Source organism: Electrona antarctica (genome assembly GCF_951216825.1).
Source record: "Electrona antarctica genome assembly, chromosome: 5".
NCBI classification, from domain to species: Eukaryota; Metazoa; Chordata; class Actinopteri; order Myctophiformes; family Myctophidae; genus Electrona; species Electrona antarctica.
In genome coordinates, this window is record NC_136810.1 from 47,975,863 (window position 1) to 48,000,992 (window position 25,130).

Consider the following 25,130-nt stretch of genomic DNA (forward strand, 5'->3'; position numbering starts at 1 on the left):
CCGGACGGACGGAAGGAAGGACGGACACACGCACACACACGGACGGAGTGCAAAACATACTCTCTCTCCATGCCTTCGGCCTGACAATTCACATTTGAATACGATGTCCTAGACTCAGACAGAGGAATAGGTTCAACAAGCAGATATGAAGACTGCAGCTGTGGTGTTATTGTTCTGTGTGTAGCTTCATTGTGACTTGTGGTGTAATTTGGTCTACTATAGAACTATTCCCGAGTAGGACTACTCGGGAAAGATGCAAATAAGGAATGCTTTTAATTTCACCTACTCTCTTTGTTTAGCAGTAATAATCGTGAAATTGGTCACTAGCACTGTAGACTTGTCTCGATATTCAGTTCAGCATTCACATGCAGGACAACAAGCTATGTCTCATATAATCCCATATGGGATATATGGGAAAAATGAATGACTCATTCATTCATTCATTAATTCGCACAGTAGGCTACAAAAACACTTGTCCATCTACCATGTGCAAGTAACATTTTGAGCAGGATTTACAGTTTTATTTTGTTTTTGTTCTTTTTTTTGGTCCTCATTTTTGGTCCTCACTCTGACAGTCCCAGAGGGAAAACTCTTTCTGAGCCTTGAGCCCTGCAGCTGTGAGACACCTCCCAGTGGCAGTGCTTCCATTTCAGAATGGAAAAACAGTCAGTTACTAGGATGATGTTTGTCCTTCATAATTCCTTTTGCTATATTCAAGCACTTGCTGTTGACATATAGAATTTTACAGTGTGCTAGGAAAAAAAAGAGTATACGGGGCTAAAGCATTCTTAACTGCCTCTCTGCATGTGTAGAGCCCTCAGTAGTACAGCTCATTGTTGACTGAGACTGTCTAGCCCTCAGTACTACAGCTCATTGTTGACAGACTGCTCAGCTTGAAATTTACATTAATTGATAATGACCAACATGCTTGTCCCCCTTGCCCCCCCCCCCCCAATATTAATCTGATTGATAAACGTCTGTACTACGCTAATGATTCTGTCAGTTATTACTGAATACTTGGTCGTGCCCTTATTTCATAGCGTCATGACAGACATCCACTCTTAGTTCAGCATCCTCAGGTGAACGACTTTGAATACATACTAGTTTATAACTTTATATATGATGTTTTTGCATAGTATTTTATATTATTGTTCCCCGATGAATTGAATACACTGACAGGACCCTAATGGAAACAAGCCATAGCGATTTCTTGGGTTTAATCCTTTTAGCATTGTTTTGTATTATATATAACTGTACTTTCTGTGATTTATTTTCTTTTTGTTTGCAGTCAGTCAATCAAATTGAAGCCCATCATTGGCGCAATATTGTGTGCCTAACATTGTCGATTTGCAGTTTGTCCATGACCATGAGTAGGTAGTCTGAATTTGGCATTGAATGCCCATAGGCTGGCGCCATGGGCAAAGGCACTGCTGCCCCGAACATGGGAATGATTAATCGTTTGCCCGCCAGGAACATAGGAATATTAACACGTAGAATCTTGTAGCCTGCCACAAACGGAAAAGCCGTTTTAACAGCGATGTATTCATTAATGCATGTTTTAATACGATCGTATCTAAATCTACCGTCCGTTAGCTTTGTTATGCTTCTGACCCTTCTGACCCTAACCCTAACCCTAACCCTTGTCTCATCTATGGATACATAATATGCATACGATAATATAATATGATGACACCTACTATGTGCTCATCACCTCACCAGGTGTTAAAAGATTATTTGGGCCAACAGTATCAAGAATCAATCAGTTGATTGCTCAGTGTACAAGCAGCAAATTGTTGATGGGACATTCAGCAGTCTAACAACATAACATCATTTGGGCCACAAACAAAGGAAAATAATTGGAATTGGTTCATTCCTTTGCATCTGTTCTGTGCATGCTACTTTCCGGCTGAGAAAGCCAGTAATTCAAACTATGCATTTTGTATTTTCCAAAGGCTTATATTTCTTTATGTCTCTGAAAACATTATTTCTCCGGGGATGTCTATCACTTTGACGTTCCATGTGAGTTGAGTTGTGCTGCTGGAAGCACCCGGGGGTTTTTAGGCAAAGGAGTTTGTTGTTTAGTGGAGAAATTCCGTAAGCGTTTACCACTATTTCCAGAGTCACGTCAGGATATTCTCATAAATTAGACTAAAGCATAATGAACTAGAAAAAGTGCCCTTCTGGGCACAGATCTCCACCAGGAGGATAGGGGTGTGTGTGATGTTTGGCAAAATGTTTAGGAGTAATATAAACATGTAAATACATTTTCTTCATTTTGTTGAGGAAATGCAGAGCCAGATCACACAGGACATGTGCAGCATTTTGTGCAAAATGGGCCACTCCTGAAAACTTTGGAAGGCAATCTTAGCCAATCGGTGTAGAATCTGAGAAATCCAACAGACTCGTCTTGATCACATGACTACAGAGATCATGTGTACCGATTCGCGTGAGATTTGGATGAAATCTGTGCGATCTGTGTTTCGCAGAAATCGGCCTCATGGTGGCGCTATAACCGGAAGATGTGGAGGGATGCAGGGAAAATGTTTTTCCATGGCCTCTAGGGAGTGCACATACATAAGTTGTATACAGATTGATGCAGTTATAGGTAAAATCAGGAATTGCCCTGTTATAGCGCCAGAGGCTGATTTGGAGAAAAAAAAATTGGAAAAAAGAAATGTCGTCCTCAGCCTAGTGGAAATGTGCGTGTATAATTTCACGGAAATTGAACACTGTGTGTGTGATTTGTGGCATTTTGTTCAAATCGGACCAATCATGTGAGCTTTGGAAGCCCATCTTAGCCAATCAGGATGGAAGATGGGAAATGGTGCAGATCCGTGTTGATCACATGACTATGGAGATAGTGTATACCGAATTGTGTGATGTATGGATAAAATGTGTGCCTCATGATGGTGCTATAACAGGCCGCTGAGGAATATTTGGGCCAGAGGTTCGTCGTTGGCATCCAGGGAGTGTGTGTGCAAAGTTTGGCATGGATCGGGCCAACGGTGGCAGAGATTAGCTGGTGACGGACAGAAGGAAGGACGGACACACGCACACACACGGACGGAGTGCAAAACATACTCTCTCCCCATGCCTTCGGCCTGGTGGAGACAATTAACATTTGAATACGATGTCCTAGACCCAGACGGAGGAATAGGTTCAACAAGCAGATATGAAGACTGCAGCTGTGGTGTTATTGTTCTGTGTGTAGCTTTATTGTGACTTGTGGTGTAATTTGGTCTACTATAGAACTATTCCCGAGTAGGACTACTCGGGAAAGATGCAAATAAGGAATGCTTTTAATTTCACCTACTCTCTTTGTTTAGCAGTAACAATCGTGAAATTGGTCACTAGCACTGTAGACTTGTCTCAATATTCAGTTCAGCATTCACATGCAGGACAACAAGCTATGGCTCATATAATCCCATATGGGATATATGGGAAAAATGCATGACTCGAAAATAAAAATGTAATTAATTAATTCATTCATTCATTCATTCATTCGCACAGTAGGCTACAAAAACACTTGTCCATCTACCATGTGCAAGTAACATTTTGAGCAGGATTCTTACAGTTTTATTTTGTTTTTGTTCTTTTTTTTTGGTCCTCACTCTGACAGTCCCAGAGGGAAAAACTCTTTCTGAGCCTTGAGCCCTGGGCTGTGAGACACCTCCCAGTGGCAGTGCGTTACTAGGATGATGTTTGTCCTTCATAATTCCTTTTGCTATATTCAAGCACTTGCTGTTGACATATAGAATTTTACAGTGTGCTAGAAAAAAAGAGTATACGGGGCGAAAGCATTCTTAACTGCCTGTCTGTATGTGTAGAGCCCTCAGTACTACAGCTCTGTATGTGTAGAGCCCTCAGTAGTACATCTCATTGTTGACTGAGACTGCTCAGCTTTAAATTTAATTGATAATGACCAACATGTTAATCTGATTGACAAACGTCTGTACTACACCAATGATTCTGTCAGTTATTACTGAATACTTGGTCGTGCCCTTATTTCATAGCATCGTGACAGACATCCACTCTTAGTTCAGCATCCTCTGGTGAACAAGTTTGAATACATACTAGTTTATATATGATGTTTTTGCATAGTATTTTATATATTGTTTGTCATTACTTTTTCCCCTGATGAATTGAATACACAGGACCCTAATGGAAACAAGCCATAGTGATTTCTTGGGTTTAATCCTTTTAGCATTGTTTTGTATATAACTGTACTTTGATTTTTTTTTCTTCTTGTTTGCAAACTGTTAAAGTATTCAATCAGTCAATCAAATTGAAGCCCATCATTGGCGCAATATTGTGTGCCTAACATTGTCGATTTGCAGTTTGTCCGTGACCATGAGCAGGTAGTCTGAATTTGGCATTGTATGCCCATAGGCTGGCGCCATGGGCAAAGGCACTGCTGCCCCTAACATGGGAATGATTAATGGAATGGTGCACTGTTGGAATGAAAGTCCTTTCTATATGGTAAAAAGCACAGCAGGTCAGGATGTCTGGGAACATTCAACTCTCAGGGTGAAAAGGCAGCATGATTTGAAAGTCAAAGATTTAATAGGCCTATCTATTTAATTTTGGAATATTATATTCATTTAATAGAATTGTATTTGTAACATGTACCATTTAGTATAGGTTTCACAGATTTTTTTAAAGGTCCTATCGGCAGCTTTCTTCAAATACATTTCTAAAATAATATTTGATTGGTAAAAGTATCCTATTCAACAAGAAGTGCCGACTTGTTTGGTAATTTAACTATTCTGGTATAAGGGGAAGAATATTAATCTTCAACGTGAGAAACAATACTTTAGGAGCAAAGTACAATGCGTAATTCCTGCTCTGATTAAGAATGCATATACTGTAGCTCTTTCATTGTTCAATTAGTTTGCAGTGCAGAGCCATTCCTCCCATCCATTCCATCAGAGCAAACACTTGTCAACAGCGCTTTTCAATTGATCCACACACAAACTGATTTAATTAAACCCCCGTCGCAGCCAGGCATGGCCCTACATAATCATCTGGATATTGTCTGAAACCATTGGAAAAGCTGTAGTCTGCCATCATTGAATAGGTCAGCGCTGCCAGTTGAGATGTTACACTGCAACAGACAGTATACACGTATCTGAATGACATGTTTGTTTGTCAAAACCGTGATGTGTCATTGTTTTACCTTGAGAATACAAGAATGAAAGAAAGAAAGAACATTTCTATCCATTTTTCACAAATATCTGCACATAGACAAACGGATGTTGAGTGACTCAACATGGTTTAATGCCTGAAACTGGTAAAACTGCCAAGTTAAAGTTTGTCAAAAAATTGCAGTTTCTGTTAAAACGATGAACTTCACTGTATTTTTGGAGGATAAATATTTATCATACAGTAGCACCACCATTTGGACATTTCAGACAGATGCCATAACTAGGGTTGCCAACAAAATACAGAATTGTCCCGTTTTCGGACACTAAAGGACGTGTCCCATATTGAAATCATACGGGACAAACTTTGTACCATATTTTGGGGTTGGGGAATCAGTATGAATGGCAGGGCGCTCCACTCTCATTGCTTTGTGTGTGAGTCTGGTGTGTGAAAGTGCACTCAAGCACATTGGTCTTTACTCATGGCATGACCAATGAGAGAAGCGCTTTCAGCTTTCAGGGGCGACTGTGGCTCAGGAGGTAGAGCAGGTCGTCCAATGATCCATGGGTCGGCGGTTCGTATCCCGGCTCCTCCTGTCTACATGTCGAAGTGTCCTTGGGCAAGACACTGAACCCCAAATTGCTCCCGATGTGCTGGTTGGTACCTTGCATGGCTTCCGCCGCAATCGGTGTATGAATGGGTGAATGTAATGCACAATCTATGTAAAGCGCCTTGGATAAAGGCGCTATATAAATGCACCATTTACCATTTAGTAAGATATGATGGCTGTGTGCCTCAAAGCGATTGGCTCTGCTAACCCCCACACACCCTCCCTCCATTCAAACCACAACAAACTCAGTTGCAAGCATGGATGAATTTGAAAGTACTACGCGGCTCAGAAGTTGAATGTCTAAAGAAAAACAAAACAGACGTCAGAAGTATAGGACTGATTGGGAGGAGAAACAAGGGTGGCTAGAAAGTGTGTGTGACAGAAGATTAATTATGTACAACTTGTACAAGCGAACTGCACTGTCTGCAGACAAACTTTTCCAGTTATCCACAGTCTAATCCGTGATTTAAGAGAACATGCACCACAAGAAAAAGTGAGAAGCAGACAAGACAGAGGCAGAGACAAAACAAGACAAAACGGGGCCCAGGCAGGTTGAGATGTTATACTGCAAAGGCACACATGCCTGAATGACAGACACGTGTATGTGTAGGCCCAGGGTTAGCAGGGCCGTGAGCTGTGATTCCTCAACTGTCAACAAGGGAGCATTGACAAGTTGAGAATGACACTTCGGTACTGTGCTTTCCAACACAAAACAATGATATGCAGTGACACACAGCCAGGCAAAATGGTCAGCTGGGGAGTCAAGTCATGTCAACAGAGGGACAGATTGAGAGAGAGACAAGCAGTCAGACAGACAGATAGGATGACAGACTATAAAGGCAGGCAATCAGAAAGGATTGAGAGCAGCAAAGGGTAGAAAGCCTTAATATTTCACATCTAATGCATTATTCATACCCTTGGTGAGCCCGCTGTATCCGCTAGAGTGCTCATGGGTGAATGGGGAGTTTTTGATTTGGCTTTGCGTGTGCCTGCCTGCATTTGTGTGTGTGTGTGTGTGTGTGTGTGCGAATGATTGGTGAACCACTGCATGAAAGACAAAGATGAAAGCAACAGCCCGGAGGCCCAGCCTGCAAGATCCATCTGTTCCTGACAGAACCTCTGAAGTTATACTTTAGCGCTCAGGTATACCACCCTAGGTGGCCAGTGTGGTCGGGTGTGTGTGTGTGCGTGTGCGTGTGCGTGTGTGCGTGCGTGCGTGCGTGCGTGCGTGCGTGCGTGCGTGCGTGCGTGCGGGAATTTGTATAGCAATTCAGTGTGCATTTGTGAGCTTAGTTTGAACGACTGTTAGAAGAACTTTGGTTCCCCTTGTGGATGACCTGTGTTTGAATCCAACTGACTAATCAGTGACTACACGGGGGCTTGTGTGGATTGCAGGGTTTCCCAGTGGGGAGGTCACTGGGGTGGTCAAAAGGAGAGTGAATGTTCTGTAGCCCTGCATGCTTGAAGCCCAGAAGTGACCTAACCTTGACCATTCACCTTTGGAGGAGCAGAATAGCCTAATTCCCACACAGGACACCCGGGGTTTTAATCCAGGTGTGTGTGTGTGTGTGTGTGCACACGCGCACGCACGCACGCACGCACGCACGCACGCACGCACGCACGCACGCACGCACGCACGCACGCGCGCACGCACGCGCGCACGCACGCACGCGCACACGCACACGCACACGCACACACACACACACACACACCCAAGAGATAATGGAGAGATGGAGGTGTGTGGGCATTGTCAAGTCAAATGCCAACAATCTAATGCCCTCAGACAGACCTGCTGTGCTAGCTGAATCTCAGTCATCCATTATATTTTGTTTGTCTCTTGTTTCAAATTTACAGAGATACAAGAGATGCTATTAAAGCATGCTTGTGCTCTTGCGTGCGTACACACACACACACACACACACACACACACACACACACACACACACACACACACACAAAAGTACTCGGATGTTTTACTTAAGTAAAAGTATCAATACTGCAATATAGAAATACTCCATTACAAGTAAAAGTCCAGAATTCAAAATGTAGGCCTACTTGAGTAAAAGTACAAAAGTATTGGCATCAAAATGTAATTAAAGTACAAAAGTAGAAAGTACTCAATGTGCAGAATGTCCCATGTCAAGTTTTCAAATGTATAAAAAACGTTTGAAAATAGCCGATGTCATCTACAAGCTCACAACGTGTTGCGTTGCGATGCGTTGTGAGCTTGTAGATCAGCTATTTTCAAATGCCCGAAATGTATATAGGGCTAGAGTGTTTAATGTATGTTTTTGTAAGAATAATCAAAATCTACAAAGTAACTAGTAACTAAAGTTTTCAGATAAATGCAGTGGAGACAGTAGTACAAGTACAATATTTGCCTCTGAGTAGTATGTAGTGGAGTAGAAGTAAAAGTATTGAAAATTGAAAATACTCGAGTAAAGTACAAATACGAAATACCATTGTACTTAAATACAGAGCTCTACTTAAAGGTCCGCTGACATTCCCCCTTTAAGTAAATGTTACTTTCCACCACTGCGCGCGCGCACACGCACACACACACACACACACACACACACACACACACACACACACACACACCACTTTTTTTTGCTTACATGCTTGCTACAACGACAACAACGTGGTCTCGGTGTATCCATCGCGGTCGATGCGCTTCGGTTAAACATGACATCTCTCCTCCAGTCCTCCTCTCTCTCTCAAGCTGCTCTCCTGCGAGGTGGGCCGGGCGGTACGACGGAAGATAACCCGCCTCCTCCTGCGCTCCTATTGGGTTGTACAAAGGCTGCTGCCTCTGTTGAGTGTGCAGCTGCAGCTTCTGTTCTGAGTGCATTCCACACTCGCCGGGTGCGCAAGTACAACTGCGCCTCGTTAGCACGGAGCAAGCTGTAGACTTTAGATTGGGGGAGCATGACTTCATAGTTATGGCTAGATTTATCACTTTTCGGCACCGAATTGTGTGGTGACTCTACACAGTATATTGTTGAACGGGATTGGGTTCCTTCTTCTTTGAGCGGCTTCATTCACCTGCTGCCTGTGCTGTGCGCGTCAAGGACCTATGGAGGGATGTCGCGATGCTGTGCACAAGGAGAACTAAAACTTTGGTGTCAACATGTGTGATCCTGAGCGGAATGACGAACATCGTCTGCCTACTTTATGTCGGCTGGATCACTAATTATGTGGCCAACGTGAGCCCCCGAGTTCCGGAGAGCGGAGATCTTACGGAGAGAAAGTTTGAGGAGGACAGCAAAGAAACTCTGAAAATCATCGAAAGACTGGACCGACTGGAGAGCGTTGTCAATGAACACATTAAAGGTAGGTTGTTGTTGTTATGTTGTTGTTGTCGTCCCAGTTTTTTATTTGAGTTTATATTTGTGTTGGGGGTGATACCGTGATTTTGATTTGTCTTTGCGCACCTGACCCATTTGTAAGGTACAGCGGTTGCTGAATCTAAATTCGGAGAGCAGATTAGGACACACACACACACACACACACACACACACACACACACACACACACACACACACACACACACACACACACACACACACACACACAGAGAGACAATAAGCCTATAGATCAGTGACTTGCCAAAGTGTTAGATTTCCCCTATATTTCCTACATGTATAACGACTAGCCTATATGTCTCTAATTAGCAGTTATCAACATTTGCGAACATCAAGCCTATAGATTAGCCTACAGATTTCTCTAGCGGCAATTTGCAACACTATAGATTTTTTTTCCCCCATATTAAAAAAAATCTAGTGTTGCAAATTCCGGCTAAACTTTCTATTGAAACAGAGTCGATTCTGACATCAGTGATGCAGGTGGTTTTTCTTTTGTCAACTACAGTGAACATGACTTAACTTTAGACTAATTGGATAATAGCTTTAGCTTCACACGGTCACACCTATACCCTTTTCATGTCATTCCAAATCCAAAGCATCATTCACGCATCAGTGAGACAACGCGCCAGAGAGGTTCAAGGCTAAGCTCTCATGTATTTGTGATTAGAGAATAGGGATTGCCGTGAATTAATTCACATTTGCATTGTAGGAAATGCATATTTGACTTGTCTACAGTTACTTCTGTCTGCTATATTTCTCGCTATAAAGCGTGACAGACAGGCAGAGAACTCAAATCCCTCGGGAGGAATCGGGGCCAAAAATGATGATCCGGGATGGTGTTCGGATTCCTGATGACTTCATGGGCCATGTCATGTGAGCCGTGCACTGTCTGATCCCAGATCAGTGCTGTTGTCTCTTGATCAGAGAGGTTGAATAATATTGTTCAGGAGAAATTATTTATGCACAGATGTAACCAGCACCAAATGGGCATATGCCCCTATAGTGACACGATGTGTACTGGCTGATGCGCTTTAAATGTATTGAAAAATGCAATTTTGCAACAAGAAAAAGTCAGGTAGCCTAGTTCTGAACTGGGGGCTTTGTTGCGACAGTATACTTATACCAGTAAGACGCTGACGCTTTGGGATGGGTGGTCAGATCAACACATGGAATGAATTCTGTACTGGCCATTTATGGAGCGTGTCTTGAGTGTACAGGGTTTGACGAGATCAGATCAATGGAGTTTGTATGGACAGGTATCAGTCAAAAGGGAGACATCGAAGAGGAAGGACGGGTGGGGAAGGATCAGCATATGGAATGTCAGAAGTGGTCAGCTCCATATATGCTCTAAGGGTTTGAGGTCAGATGTAGAGTTGCTGGCCGGCCCCATAAATGCAGAGTCTTCTCCATGTATGGCTATCCAGGGTTTGATGAGTTCAGTGTCATGATCTTTATATATGGAGACGGCCATATATAGTGGTGTGACGTGTCACAAGGCGTGATCATATATGGAGGCATGACACGATGCACTGACTGATGGGAAATACAGGTAGTAAGCGTGACTTACGGTCGCAATACACTACGTGTGTGTGTGTGTGACTGTGTGGTTAACCCTGTTTTAAGTAGTGTTTTTTTTTTTTTACTTAATATGCTTACTGGTGAACATGCCACTTATTTTGCAGTGTTTGTGTGAATCTGTGGCAACAAAGGGCCTTTTTCTCTTTTGTATTCTTTCCTGCTCACCTCCTGTTCTTCTGAACAGCCATCATTTCACATGCAGGGCAACGTGTCTCAAATGTTACCGTTACCGGTGACGTTTGCTAGGTACTGGACGTTGCTGAGACGTGATGTACAGCATCGTCTTGTTGAAATTCCTGGCATGAAGTGTGACCGTGACACTAAATTACATGACCACTCTAGAGTCTAGACAATGCATGGAATTTAGCCAAAAGCCTCACAATTTGTCTCACTTTCTCCAGCATCTCTGAACTATTGTAATAAATATCAGCCAGTGTTTTTTATGCAGTAAGTGCCAGCTGTTCCTAATGGTGTTCTGTATGTCATTCATCACGCCGTCACGGGTAAAAAAACACCTGGTGGCATAGAAAACCTGTGATGATGTAATACCACTTCTTCTTCTTCTCTTACCGTTGTTATTTACAGTACCCACTTGTAATCTTGAAAGCGTTTGCGGCCCACCCATCTGACCACCTTGGAAACAAGTGTTTCATTATGCTTTAACATGTTATCCTGGGTTTAAGTTATGTTGTGATTTTACTTCTGTATCTTTGACCAAAATTGAATCGAATCAAACCACTTAATATGGCAGGCTGGCTGCTGTGCATTTTCAAAGCATGTTTATTTTATTGATTGATCAATCAATGATTGATCAATCAATTGATTGTTTTCTGTCTTGGATCAATGCATCAATCAATCAATCAACGCATGCTTTAAAGCAGTGTTTTTCAACCCTTTTCATATCAAGGAAGGATCATTATATATTTGGCATTTGAGCTACGGACCATTTGATGTGATTTTAGCCTCTCAGACCCAAGTCTATTTTGTTGCCGTTGGATAAGATTTTGTCCACAAATTGTGGTATAGGAGAGAACAGGAAAATGTTTATCAAATTAACAATAATTCTACATTCTCTAATTTTGTAGACTGATTTTGTAGAAATACTGTGATGTTTTAAAATGTTTAATGTTATCATTAAATTCTTATTGTTTCGCCAATTACTTGGGGGGCCAACATGCGAACACCACGAAGTCCGCGGCCCACAGGCTGGTAATCTCTGTGTTAGCCGGATGGTCTGCAGAGCTACACAGTGGTAGTAATGCAATCTGCTGCAAGGGTTCAGGGGCTACACTGGGTGAGTCAATTTAGTCCCAGGAGCAGTTGGCTAGAGTACTCCCATATACTCTGCGTGTTCCCCGGAGCTGTTGCCAGAGTACATTATCAGCCATGGGCTGATGTGTTTATGTGTTTATGCTCTGTCACTGAGACAAAGAAGGCAGGGGTTCAGACATATAGGTTTGAATGAGGATTGTAGGCATAACAATCCTAGAAAAGTGAGTTGTGTAGGCATATGTACGTTTAAATAAAAGAAAACGTGCTTAAGTGTAATTTGCAATATTCTTGCGATTATGGACAATATTTGTGATCCTGAATTATATTTTCCTGAAATGGATTGGGAATCCAGAGATTTTCATTTTGATGTATAATCAATTGCGCCATCTAGAGTGTGACTTGAGCCACGAGAATCGCGAATTTACAATTACAATTTAGGCATTTAGCAGACGCTCTTAATCCAGAGCGATTTACATTAGGCATGGGAATACATCACATATATAAAATGCATTTATCATGAAACATGCGTAAGCTAAGAACGTAACTAGAACATTTTTAGTCGCTCATTTTTGTTTTTGTTATTACTATGTACTTGATGCTCTCTTGTGTTTTGCCTTTTCTTGTTTTATTTTTGCTCTGTAAAGCACTTTGAACTGCACCCGTTGTATGAAATGTGCTATATAAATAAAGATTGATTGATTGATATCTATATAATGACATACATATAAACTATACATATATACTATACATATGTACTATGAAGTACATACAATGCAATTATTGCGAGGTCTGCTTCAGCCGACTCAGCGCTGTTCGAGATACGTCTCAAGTCAATAAGGACAAAATCGGAACTCACGTCCGCCCTCGTCAACATGTGACCCCGCGGGTACCCTGACCCGGGGGTCACATGTTGACGTTTGGTCTAATCCGTCCCAAGCTGTCCTGTCACCCGTTTGCCACCTTGGGAGTGAGAATGCGTGGACTGCCCATAAATCAGACATCCCGGCCACGCAGGTCTGCCGGTTAAGACTCGCCTGTGCTGCGTATTAAAAATCACCCGTGGCTCCCAATATGCATGGCGGCCGGCGGGTTACAACTAATCCGTGCTGCGGGTTAAAAATCACCAGTGGCTTCCTGTGAGGTTAGGTTAGGGTTTGGGATAGTGTTAGTTCGGAATTATGCGAGGTCGGAATATTGTGATGTCGGAATAATGACAATTAAGGGAATTACTCTCAGCCGACTGAGTAACAAAAGAAGGGCATGATGAGATTTCACTGACATTCACAGCATGTCGTTTAGAAAACGTGACATTTTTAAACGTTTGACCCCAGCACCTGCTGTTGTAATTGTCAAGGTTTGTCTGATCAAGTGTCCATAAAATTAACCTATTACATATTAACCTATTACCCTATCACACTGACCATGTGACCAATTCAAAATTTAGTCGCACATGATAGATTTTTGGGCGACGCAGGCACACTGATAAAAGTGAGCTTTAGCACTCTGTGAAGCAGAGGCGTGCCGGAGCAAGGTGTCAGCCGTGCGAATGCTCTCTGAGTAGCATACACATTCGGTGGGAATCAGACATTAATCTATTTCTAAGTTGCACATAGTACTTGTCATTTTAACTAAATGAGACTAACTAGGGTTAGTTTTAACATGGGATGTGTTGAATCGCATTGTCTGCATCTAGAAATATTGATATGGATTATTGTCAACGTTTAACATATTTGTGATTTGCAGAAATGTAATGTTTTGTCTTTCGACCAGCCTGCAATAAACCCATTAGTCACCTGTCTCCACTCGAGATTAGTAAATTTGTGTTTTGTTTTGTGAACTCTCCCTTTAAGTAAGTAAGGAGAGATAAGAGGAGGCAGCTTTGTGTATATATTGAGTGGCCGCTCTAGCTGGTGCTGTGTTACACTGCTGGCATGGGAGAGAGGCAGAGGCTCAGGTTTAAGATTGCTGGGAAGAAAATTAGAGCAGTCGGGTCAGGAAAACTGGCATCTTAACCACATTTTGCTTTATTGCAGTTAATATGCAGATTTTGCACCGAGCACTTTGCATGACGCGAGGAAACATTCATTCGAATAGTCAGAACAAGCCTTTCTCCACCACATGCAATCTTCTGCTTTGCATAGAAGTGATGTTTGTTTGTGTGTCGAAGCAAACAAAGATGCAAAGATGAAGTTTCTGGAAGATGATGCATGTTGACAGTATCTGCAGAAGAGCATGTTGAATGGGGGACAGAGATGGTTTACTTTGTGTGAGAGCGTGCATGTGTGTTTGTCCAGAGAGGAAGAGCGAGTTGCATGCCAGATGTAATAGGTCATCAAACATACATGATAGCAGTGTGAGCTCTAGTCGCACAGGCAGGTCTAGCCTTGCATGAAGAATGTCTCCCCTATACGCCAGTAACGCCACACTTGACTAAGTACTGTCTGTCACCCGTAAGTTTAGCCTCCAGTGAAACCTTACTGAGATACATAGGTGCAGTGGCAACGTTCCTCTAGTATGTCTTTACTATTTTTACAGATCATGTTTTTGTCCTCTCCCCCTTACGTACAATCTAAAAAGCCCAGTGATGTAAATAGGTTTTCAAGGTAATGGTTCCCGGGGCCCAGGGGTGTTTTTTTAGATGGGTCCCACCGTCCCAGGGAGTCCTACTTCAACGACGTTAGAGTACAGTACTGTATAGTACAGTATTGCATCCCAGGACCTCCGGAGGGTGACATGATTGCGTCCTTTCTCAATTTAGCGAGTCTAAGGATGCAGGCTATTTGCATCACTGAAAGCCATGTATGTTAAGGTAAAAAGTAGAAAGCAAAGTTAGCAAATGTCCAGATCATTGCCAGAGATATGGGGGGATCACACATTAAACCTAAAGTGGCTGCCAGTAACTGCACTCACAGCACTGAAGGTGTAGAGGAGAGGATGTGACGCTCCATGATACTTCCCTCATTGTTCTGCACTTTCTGCCTCGTTGTTCCCTAAAGATGGAATAGTTATAGTGTGACACCGTCGATTCCAGCAGTGCAAATTTATTCAGATTAAAACGCGACGATTGTGACATTTCCACCTCCTATTATACACTTATAAACCTTGGTGGCTGTCGTGTGCACATTTTCTATTGGCATTCACTTCAGTGGATCTCACCTTGAAGCATTTGTCTGGGGGACAAATGCTTTTATAGAGATTGCCACAGCCATATAGACATGCATACACGCATGCGCACACTTTAGATCAACAGTAATCTTTAATATTACATCATCATCATCATTTTTCGACCGCGGTCGAGATCATGGATTTCACAATGCCACGCCAGACTTTCAGATCCTTCATTGCCATCCCCAGTTCCTGCTTACTGATGCATGTGTCCCTAGCGATGACATCGGGGAACGACAGTTTTCTACTGTACCTCTGGTCTGCTTTGAGGCAGGATTCCAGAGAAGAAGGGAAGATATAACCTCATTGTCAGCTCTGTAGCAGTGGCCGGCAAACTGTGTTCTTCTGGATCAGACTTGTGAAGAAACACGGGGAAGGTTGCCGTATATTAGATTAGTCGATGGGTGGCTCTTCCAAGAAAGATTTTGCACTCTCATTAGAAGGCGGGTGTAAGTGCCATCCAACCGTTTCTCTAATTTCTTTGAAAGTGTCCATGTCTCGGAGCCATAGAGTAGAATCGGCTCAACGGTCATCCTATATATTTTTACTTTTAACATCTTACTAAGCTGGGATGACCAGATCTTATGCAAGTCATTGCAGGCTGACCAGGCCATACTCTTCCTAGTTTGAAAGTCCTTTTGGGAAGAAGATGTATATGAACCCAAATACTTGTAGTCATCAATTGATATTACAGCTGGGCAGACAAAGAAGTCTGCTATGCGGCTCTCACATCTAGAGCTACGTCTCTCACGTCTAGAGCTCCGTCGCACTGCCGATGCAACCAGTAGGTCTGAGTCATAGTGTCGGGGGGGCTTTGTCCGACTCAGAGTACCTGTTGTACCCGTCTGTCTGTGTCCCTTTTGAGCAATATATAGATGGAGATGTCTGTTTCTGTCTATCCACCCGTATGTGTCCCTTTTATGCACATATCTCTGTATCTGTCGGTCCTTGTCCCTTTTATGCCCATACTGTACATGGAGATCCCTGATGTAATCAGTATTCCCATATATTGGAATGGGCATATTGGGCGGTTCTGGACTGCTGGCTATCCAAACTATTTGACGGCGGACACCGCACTCACTCACTGGAGTCCTTGCCGATGTGTGTGGCCGCACACCGATGTTGAAGTCTGTCCTGTATGCACATGACCATACTGTATATGGTCAGATCTGTGGGCCTGGACAACCGGTATCTCTGTATATCTCTGTATGTCAGTCCTTGTCCCTTATATGCCCTTATGGGCTGTGTTCCATTTTCCGGTACATAACTGGTTCCTAGTAGTCCATATAAATGTATATTAAGTCCATGATGACAGCGTAAGTTGTGAAAGGCAAGGGACTGCCTGTCAGTGGCTCTTTAGCAGGAGATGCAAAGCAGATCTCCCAGCTCCTGTGAGACCTGGCACGGGGGTTGTTAATTAAAGAGAGTGTGTGTGTGTGTGTGTGTGTGTGTGTGTGTGTGTGTGTGTGTGTGTGTGTGTGTGTGTGTGTGTGTGTGTGTGTGTGTGTGTGTGTGTGTGTGTGTGTGTGTGTGTGTGTGTGTGTGTGTGTGTGTGTGTGTGTGTGTGTGTGTGTGTGTGTGTGTGTGTGTGTGTGTGTGTGTGTGTACTGCGGTCAATACCGATTTCATCTCCTCTCACACACACACACCCATAATGGACTCAACCTTCAGCATAGGTTCTCCACAGTGGTTTGTGGGGTATGACCCGACACACACGTTCATTTTGGCGTGCAGTCACTGAACAGATTAACCACACACATTCTGCAAATCCCAAATGCGGGAAACGGAAAGGAAAAATAATGTATCTAGCCATGCATACAGTTGTATCATCCCATAAATAAGGAGTGTGCCTGCCCAGGAGGTGCAGCGAGAGCATCTGTGTAATTTGCATGTGTATTCAGTAGGTGTGCGTGTGTGTGTATTCAGTAGGTGTGTTACGGTGTGTATTCATGAGTCCATGTGCTTTCTGCTGTCTGTGCGTACAGTATGTCTGTTTACTAGCGTGCAGGCAGTGGAGGAAAAAGTACTTCAAGGTTTTACTTAGGTAAAAGTATCAATACTGCACTAGAGAAATACTACGTTACAAGTAAAAGTCCAGAATTCAAGTATTGGCATCAAATTGTACTTAAACTTAAAATACCAAAAGTAAAAAGTTATGCAGAATGTCCCATTTCAAGTTTTCAAATGTATACAAATCTTTTGAAAATAGCAGATCTGCAAGCTCGATGCGACGCATTGTGAGCTTGCTGATCGGCTATCTTCAAAAGGCCGAAATCAAGTGGTTAATGTATGTTTTGTAATAATATTCAAAATCTACAGTAATTAGTAACTCAAGTTTTCAAATAAATGTTGTGGAGTACAATATTTGCATCAGAGATGTGAAGCAGAATGGAAATTGGCAATAATTCAGCAAAGTAAAAGTACCTCAAAATGTTACTTAAGTACAGTACTTGAGTAAATGTACTTAGTTACACTGCGTGGAGGTGTGCATAAGCCTGCAGGCTTGTTCGCCACCATCGTCGCATGTCATCTTTTTGCAAGAGGCATCTCTCTCTCTCTCTCTCACGTCACGAGGCAGCCAGGCAGTTTGAAGAGGCCTGTTCGTATTTCACACACAATCTGTCCAACATGGAATCTAACACTTAGTCAAGCTGTCACTGTCACTCATTTGGCTCCTCAGTCCAATACAGCAGTGGTTCTTAAGAGAGGGCGTTCTGGGACCCCCAGGGGTCCTCGAGGTGGTTCCAGGTCCCTAGAAAAAGTTGTTAATTATAGCATTACAATAACTTTAATCGGCAAGTATTTTATAGACACTGAATCTTGCTTACTGTAAATCACTCTGGATTAACACAATCCATCCCAGCCCTCCTAGGGGAAAAAGTGGCGCCAGTGCCAGAATGTGCGAAAAAACAAGTTGAAGCTTGTTTTCTAAGAACCCCAGGCTAGTAGAGGGGGAATAGGAAGAAAGAATAGAAGAGAGATAGAGGGAAAGAGATACAGGCAAATACAAGTAGTAGCAATAATAATGAATGAAATAGTGTAGGATAATATAATTAATGAAATAGTGTAAGATAATATAATATGGTATAACAATGTTGTCGGATAATAATAATGATGTATGAGAATATTAGGATATAGTGTAGTGGTGTAATAATATGATAGCAGTCCATGGTCGTGCATTGTGAGGGGGCCGGGTCCACGGTCACACTTTGGTGGGCTCCGTGAAGGGGCCTGGTCCACGTCTGGTCCAGGTCGTGCTCTCTGAGGAGGCCGGGTCCACGGTCACACTTCTGATGGGCTCCATGAAGAGGCCTGGTCCACGGTCACACTTCTGATGGGCTCCATGAAGAGGCCTGGTCCACGGTCACACTTCTGATGGGCTCCATGAAGAGGCCTGGTCCACGGTCACACTTCTGATGGGCTCCATGAAGAGGCCGGGTCCACGGTCACACTTCTGATGGGCTCCATGAAGAGGCCTGGTCCACGGTCACACTTCTGATGGGCTCCATGAAGAGGCCTGGTCCACGGTCACACTTCTGATGGGCTCCATGAAGAGGCCTGGTCCACGGTCACACTTCTGATGGGCTCCATGAAGAGGCCTGGTCCACGGTCACACTTCTGATGGGCTCCATGAAGAGGCCTGGTCCACAGTCCCACTCGGCAGTCAGTTGGGGGTTCATATTAAAGGTCCACGGAACTGCGAAGTGGAAGACGAAAAGAGACTCCGGGGAGTGGCTCCCCGGATGTTGAGTTAGTGGCAGACCTTACTGGAGCCTATACAGTGTTTACAAGCACTGCTGTGGGACAAACCCACACAAACAATGTATGATTTTGGCACTTAGCAGACGCACAACACAGGTGCGGGTTTGGCGGGAGGTTCCCCATACTCAGTTCTCACCCTTATTACTTTGTCGGGTGACCGAGTACTGAAGACAAGTCTAGCTATGGGCTTTGTCGTAGAGAGAGGTTTTAACCTAGTCTTGAATGTGCAGAGCGTGTCAGCCCCACGGACCGAAGCCGGGAGACTGTTCCACAGCTGAGGTGCCTGCGGGACCTAAACGCCCTGCCTCCTATTGTAGCTTTTGATATTTCTGGGACAATAAGCATTTTTCCATACTGTGATTGGCATACTTTGTTATTGGCATTCTTTGTTAAGAGCGTCTGCTAAATGCCTAAATTGTAAATGTAAGAGGTGCTCCTTGTTTCACAATTTGTAGCCTATGTATGTTTATGTTTATTATTATCTAATATACGGCAACCTTCCCCGTGTTTCTTCACTAGTCCGATCCAGAAGAACACAGTTTGCCGGCCACTGCTACAGAGCTGACAATGAGGTTATACGGTACTTCTTCTCTGGAATCCTGCCTCAAACAGACCAGAGGGAGAAAACTGTCATTCCCTGATGTCATCGCTAGGGACACATGCATCAGTAAGCAGGAACTGGGGATGGCAATGAAGGACCGGAAAGTCTGGCGTGGCATTGTGAAATCCATTAATCCACTGAAGGAAAGAATTTGAAATCGGGGTCTTGTTTTGCTTTGTTTGTCTGTTCATGGTAGCAGCCAACATCCCTGGAAAGATTAATTTGTTTTAATATATGGCATGCCAGTCAGTCACAACAAGGTAGCATTTTGCCACTCGCCATGTTCCAATGGCGTTTAGAACTGACATTAGTCTTTTTAATCCACTCTGTCTGTCACTATTGTTCTCAGTGATATGAACACTGTCTGGTTTCTAGACGGAAGTGTCTTTCTCTAGCTACTGTAAATACCTACAATTTCACAAAGGCCTTTAATCCATTTTGGGCGGGAACCCCTTTTGGTGTTAGCATTATGTTTATGCTTTAGCTATTGAAGCAGATCTACAAGCTCATAGTGCGCCACCGAGTGGCGCGCTACGAGCTTGTAGGTCTGCTATTTAAAAAAAATCGAAGAACGACTGACATGGAAACATAGTTTTTTCAGAAAACTGTCAGGATGTAGAAGACATTTTTAGAATCTGATCACAGGTCAAAATAGGTTAATGTCCAAACTGCTATGCTGTGAACCCTCACAGACATGAATGAATGTGTCCAAGGTCACTACAGCACTGTCACATCACATTACCTTGATAACGCCATTTGTTTTGTTTATTTATTTGTATTTATTGGAGTGTTCAATGTTCACTCCCTGTTTTATAAGCAAAACAATCATGTCATAGGATAAACTACACACAATGCTGAATGAATCACCAGAGAGCTACAGTACAATTATGTATAATGTGTTACAATTTAGGCATTTAGCAGACGCTCTTAATCCAGAGCGATTTACATTAAGCAAGAACAAAAAGCATGGCAGTATGTTGTATGTAGTATGTATGTAAATATGTTACTAATTGACCATGAATTGACCATGAATTGTAATCTATTGCCTCTCAAGCAAAGTAAAGCAACGCAGGTGTAAGGAAAGTGTGCATAAAGGATCGAAAAAGTCTACAAGAGGAATGCACTTGCTGATGTTGTGTGTGCAGACATAATGCAGACATTAAGATAATTACTGAAACAACTCTGTTTCAACAGGAGCAACCATTCTGTAGGCTACTTATGGTCTGGACCTTTAAACTGCCATGGAACCTGCTGCTAATCCCGCAAATACAGTAGGCATTTACTGCAATAACATTTTAATTCCATTGTCCATTGTCCTGAGTTTTCTCAAACAAAATGGTCATGTTTTCTCCCCTTTACATTAAAAATAACAGTATGGAAGGCCAGATGTTTGTGAAATTTGGAGGGAATGATCAGTTAACTGATTATTACAAGGGATTATTACATTTTGTGAGTAACAGCAACAGTACACTTGCACTGTTGGGTTGTACGATATATTCATACTGTACAGTACCTCGACATTTATGTCGAATATCTTAATATGATATATGCAGATATCTGAATATATGATATGACTATGGGTTCACACTTGTTATTTGATATTTTGAGTGTAGCTATTGTGAAAACTAAGCAATTTTCAAGAAAACAGCATGCTATGTAAAAAGTACATTTTTTTTTTTTTTTTTTATCAGAACAGACGTGTCCTGGCAAAAAACAATTGTGTAATGTAACAACAGTGAAAACTAAGCATTCTCCTAAAAAAAACAACAGTATTGGATGAGCATGAAGGGGTGCTTGTGATTGCCTGGCTTGTATATTGCAGGGTGAGTGGGAGGAAATGTTAATATCATCCATATGGTTGGCTTTCGCGATAACATGTTCATACCTAGATAACAATATGATAACAATATATCATTCAGCCCTATTGCAGTGTTGGCAGGTGCAATCTGTCTAGTCTTTCTTTACCTATAATTATTAAAATTTGGGGAACCAGGCAGCTATTGAACGTTTGGGGAACCAGCTATTGGACAGTGTACACCACAGTATAGTACTGAATGTGATGGAACTGAAATTAAGTCAATGAATCTCTTTTAAAGGTGACTGTGGCTGCAGTAACCCCACACTATTCAGGTTTTTGCCATTTAAGCTTGACTGCCTGTCACTCACCTCAAGGCATACAATGCAATCTCTCTACCCCCATGGATTGTGAAATGCTGCAACTTCCCCAGAAATGCTGAAATTCACATGAGCTATTTGATACAGTATAGCTGAGGCACAGTGTGAACTGTCTCAAATATATTGAACATCTCAGATCTGAACATATCAAATTGAAAAGATTTGCTTACTTTGACGGAACAGGTTACTTTGCAGAGAATCTTTAAACGACTACTAAAAGAAAATCCATCCCAGGTTTGTCTCCCATGTTCGCATAGATTCTCTTGAAGGCCGTGAGATGGCCGTGAGGGTAGCCTCGGTCCCAGGCTCACTTAACTGCGAAAAAGAAGAGCCTGGTCACAACCTAGGACAAATAAGCTATCTAAGGCAGGACTTCCGCCGTGTAACCCCCCCCGGAAGTAAAAGTTTTTTGACCAATCGCCGCGTTGTGTTCCCGAAAATGTATTCCCGCTGAAATGATCATTGGGTGGGGACTAGTAAACACAGCCGCACCGCGTGACGTAGTTATCTTACACGCAACACTTCCGCCACTTCCGCTGATAGTCTTTTCAGCGTAGGTCTTGGCCAGGGTGCCGTGAGGGTGATTGCAGAATTGCAGAACAATGACAAAATCTCAGCTGCAATCACAGCCTCACTGGACCCTTAACACACAAAATGATGAGCAAGAAAGAGGCGATGGGGGGGGCTTAGGAAAAACTCAATCATTGAGAATGTACGTGAGAGAGACGGAGGGAGAGGGCAAGAGAGTGAAGGAGCGAGAGGGGGAGAGGTGGTAGTGAAAGGCTGCTATGTCACAGGAACAGGTGAACTGGTGTAAAGCACAGTCTATAGTGGGGAGTGGCCTCAGAATTCTGGATTAGGCTGAAGTGGGTGTGTTGCAGATGGATTTAAGCGAATGATGGCTTTTCATAATTACCCTTCGCTCTTTGATTGGACTGAACGATATGTTTTGCATGTTTATATCTAGATAAAAAATTAAGATCTTATGCCAAAGTGCCAGCACTCGCCCAGCAGTCTGCTGTCACCCAGGCAGATATGTTGATCTGACCCCCCATTCCAAAGCGCCAGCGCTCGCCCAGCAGTCTTCTGTCAACCAGGCGGATGCAAGCACGCGACCCTGCCCTCGGGCGTCTTACTGGTATGCTGTATCAAGATATTTGGCATACATGTTGTCCATTGCCATAGCCCTACAATACTTTGCAATTGCATACTGGTGATTTCCACAGTGGAAGAACATCCTCAGAAACATAATTTCTAGTTTCTACCGAGAGAAAACCGACGGCCTTGTGTGGGAGGTGCAGAGTTGTCGACAACAAATCTACAGCACCTCAAACATTCCGGCAAGAGCAGATGATATGAATTGATCTAGGGAGGAAATAAGAAACGCAGTTAATATGCCTGGCACAGTTCCTAACTAAGAGAAGCGTTTCTCATTGTGAAGTGCAGTTCATAAGACCAATTTATATTCGCCAAATAAATAAACTACAAGGACAGACTTTCACAGGGTCCACATGGACATACAGTTGCAAAGCCAAATCAGACCCAGATGTCCGCCTACACGGTCTGCAAAGTAGTAATTTGTTGTGTCTATGTGCATACTGTACCTGTCCTGTCTAGGTGACCTGTCCATGGCAAATGTTATCTATAAAATGGGGTAGTGTGGTGGGAGTATGCTTCCAGTGTACAGTACACAGGAATAGGAAAGACAAAATTCAGGCAGACAGTCTGCTGGTGTGCTCCCTGTTTTTAACACGATAAGCACCATAAGAAATGGTTCGATGATATATGACAATGGGCCCAACAGAATCTGGCAGGACAGTATGTGTAGTAATCTATCTAGTGGACCAATCAGTAAGCCTTCTATGTAGGAGAAACCTACAGTATATGGATTTAGATTTTTCCTCAGCACATCATAAAGCATAGCGGCTTTGTTGGATACATCTAACCATTAGTGTGGGTTAGAAGACATTAAACATGCTAAAATTGGCTAAGCTTTCCAGCTGGGCTTCATTCCAAAGTGCAAAAGACAAGCATGTCATACATACAGTATAAAATAAATGGGTTTATGTCATTTTTGTGTGCACCTCTGGCAACCAAAGTGACGTAAATAGCAATGCACCCTGCTGTGCAGTGTGCACCGGTTAACCTGGTCTATGCAGGCGGGCAGCGCATGCCAGGTGCAAATGGTACTCTTCATTGGCCCCAAAATTGTAGTGTTCTGCTGATTGGCAAACAACACGCCCCCTGCTGCACCTCTCAAACAACACGCCCCCTGCTGCACCTCTCCGCCCACAACACGCCCCCTGCTGCACCTCTCAAACAACACGCCCCCTGCTGCACCTCTCCGCCCACAACACGCCCCCTGCTGCACCTCTCCGCCCACGTCACGCACAGCAAGTCCACAAAATGTCAAGCAGATGCAGGCTCCCTGCCACGTGTGCCTCAGGAAATTGTCAATGTGCCCAAACGCTGCATGCCTCATGCCAATGTGCCCATCCGCTGCATGCCTCATGCCAATGTGCCCATCCGCTGCATGCCTCATGCCAATGTGCCCATCCGCTGCATGCCTCATGCCAATGTGCCCATCCGCTGCATGCCTCATGCCAATGTGCCCATCCGCTGCATGCCTCATGCCAATGTGCCCATCCGCTGCATGCCTCATGCCAATGTGCCCATCCGCTGCATGCCTCATGCCAATGTGCCCATCCGCTGCATGCCTCATGCCAATGTGCCCATCCGCTGCATGCCTCATGCCAATGTGCCTGCCCCAAAATAGGGCCCAGAGAGACGAGGGTATAACCTGACTCCGCCAGATGGAGGCAGTATTGAGTTCACAACTTGTGAACTCAATACTGCCTCCATCTGGTGGAGTCAGGTTTGTGTGTGTGTGTGTGTGTGTGTGTGTGTGTGTGTGTGTGTGTGTGTGTGTGTGTGTGTGTGTGTGTGTGTGTGTGTGTGTGTGTGTGTGTGTGTGTGTGTGTGTGTGTGTGTGTGTGTGTGTGTGTGTGTGTGTGTGTGTGTGTGTGTGTGTGTGTGTGTGTGTGTGTGTGTGTGTGTGTGTGTGGAGTAATTGTGTCTGAAAGCTCAACAGCAAAATCACCCATGCTGTTGTTTTTTTCATTTACGGTGGGCTACAGTGTGTTGGTTCCCATAACATTTCAATTATTTCAGTTTACTCAAGTGATTGGCTCACACCACATATTGACACAGCTGCCCAGTGGACTCTTTGATTGGATTCAAATTGTAATATTCTAGCGTCCTGAGCTGTTGTGGTATTTGGCTGAGGAGAGTATATTCCCAAGCATGTGTTGCGTGTGTCATTGTGTTCTGTTGTGGAGTTATTATGCTGCTATTCCATGGGGAATACATTTTGTGGATTTAGGGGTTATATCTGAGAAATGCTGTTTCATGCAAATTTTACTATTGATTTTGTATTCATTTGGGAAATCCCATTTGAGCA

The 25,130-nt window shown here is 43.4% G+C and overlaps 1 protein-coding gene across 2 annotated transcripts in view; it reads left to right on the plus strand.

Moving 5' to 3' along the window:
- Positions 1-8,529: 8,529 nt before the first annotated feature.
- The window catches only part of LOC306922735 (polypeptide N-acetylgalactosaminyltransferase 18-like), a 199,234-nt gene continuing 182,633 nt past the window's right edge, over positions 8,530-25,130 (plus strand). Inside the window, exon 1 of one of the 2 annotated variants that reach the window (XM_079500548.1) lies at positions 8,530-9,085. In XM_079500548.1, coding sequence (XP_079356674.1) covers positions 8,845-9,085 — 241 coding nt within the window. In that variant the 5' untranslated portion in view covers positions 8,530-8,844. The remainder of the gene's footprint in view (positions 9,086-25,130) is intronic. The other variant, XM_079500547.1, reaches the window with a different exon arrangement.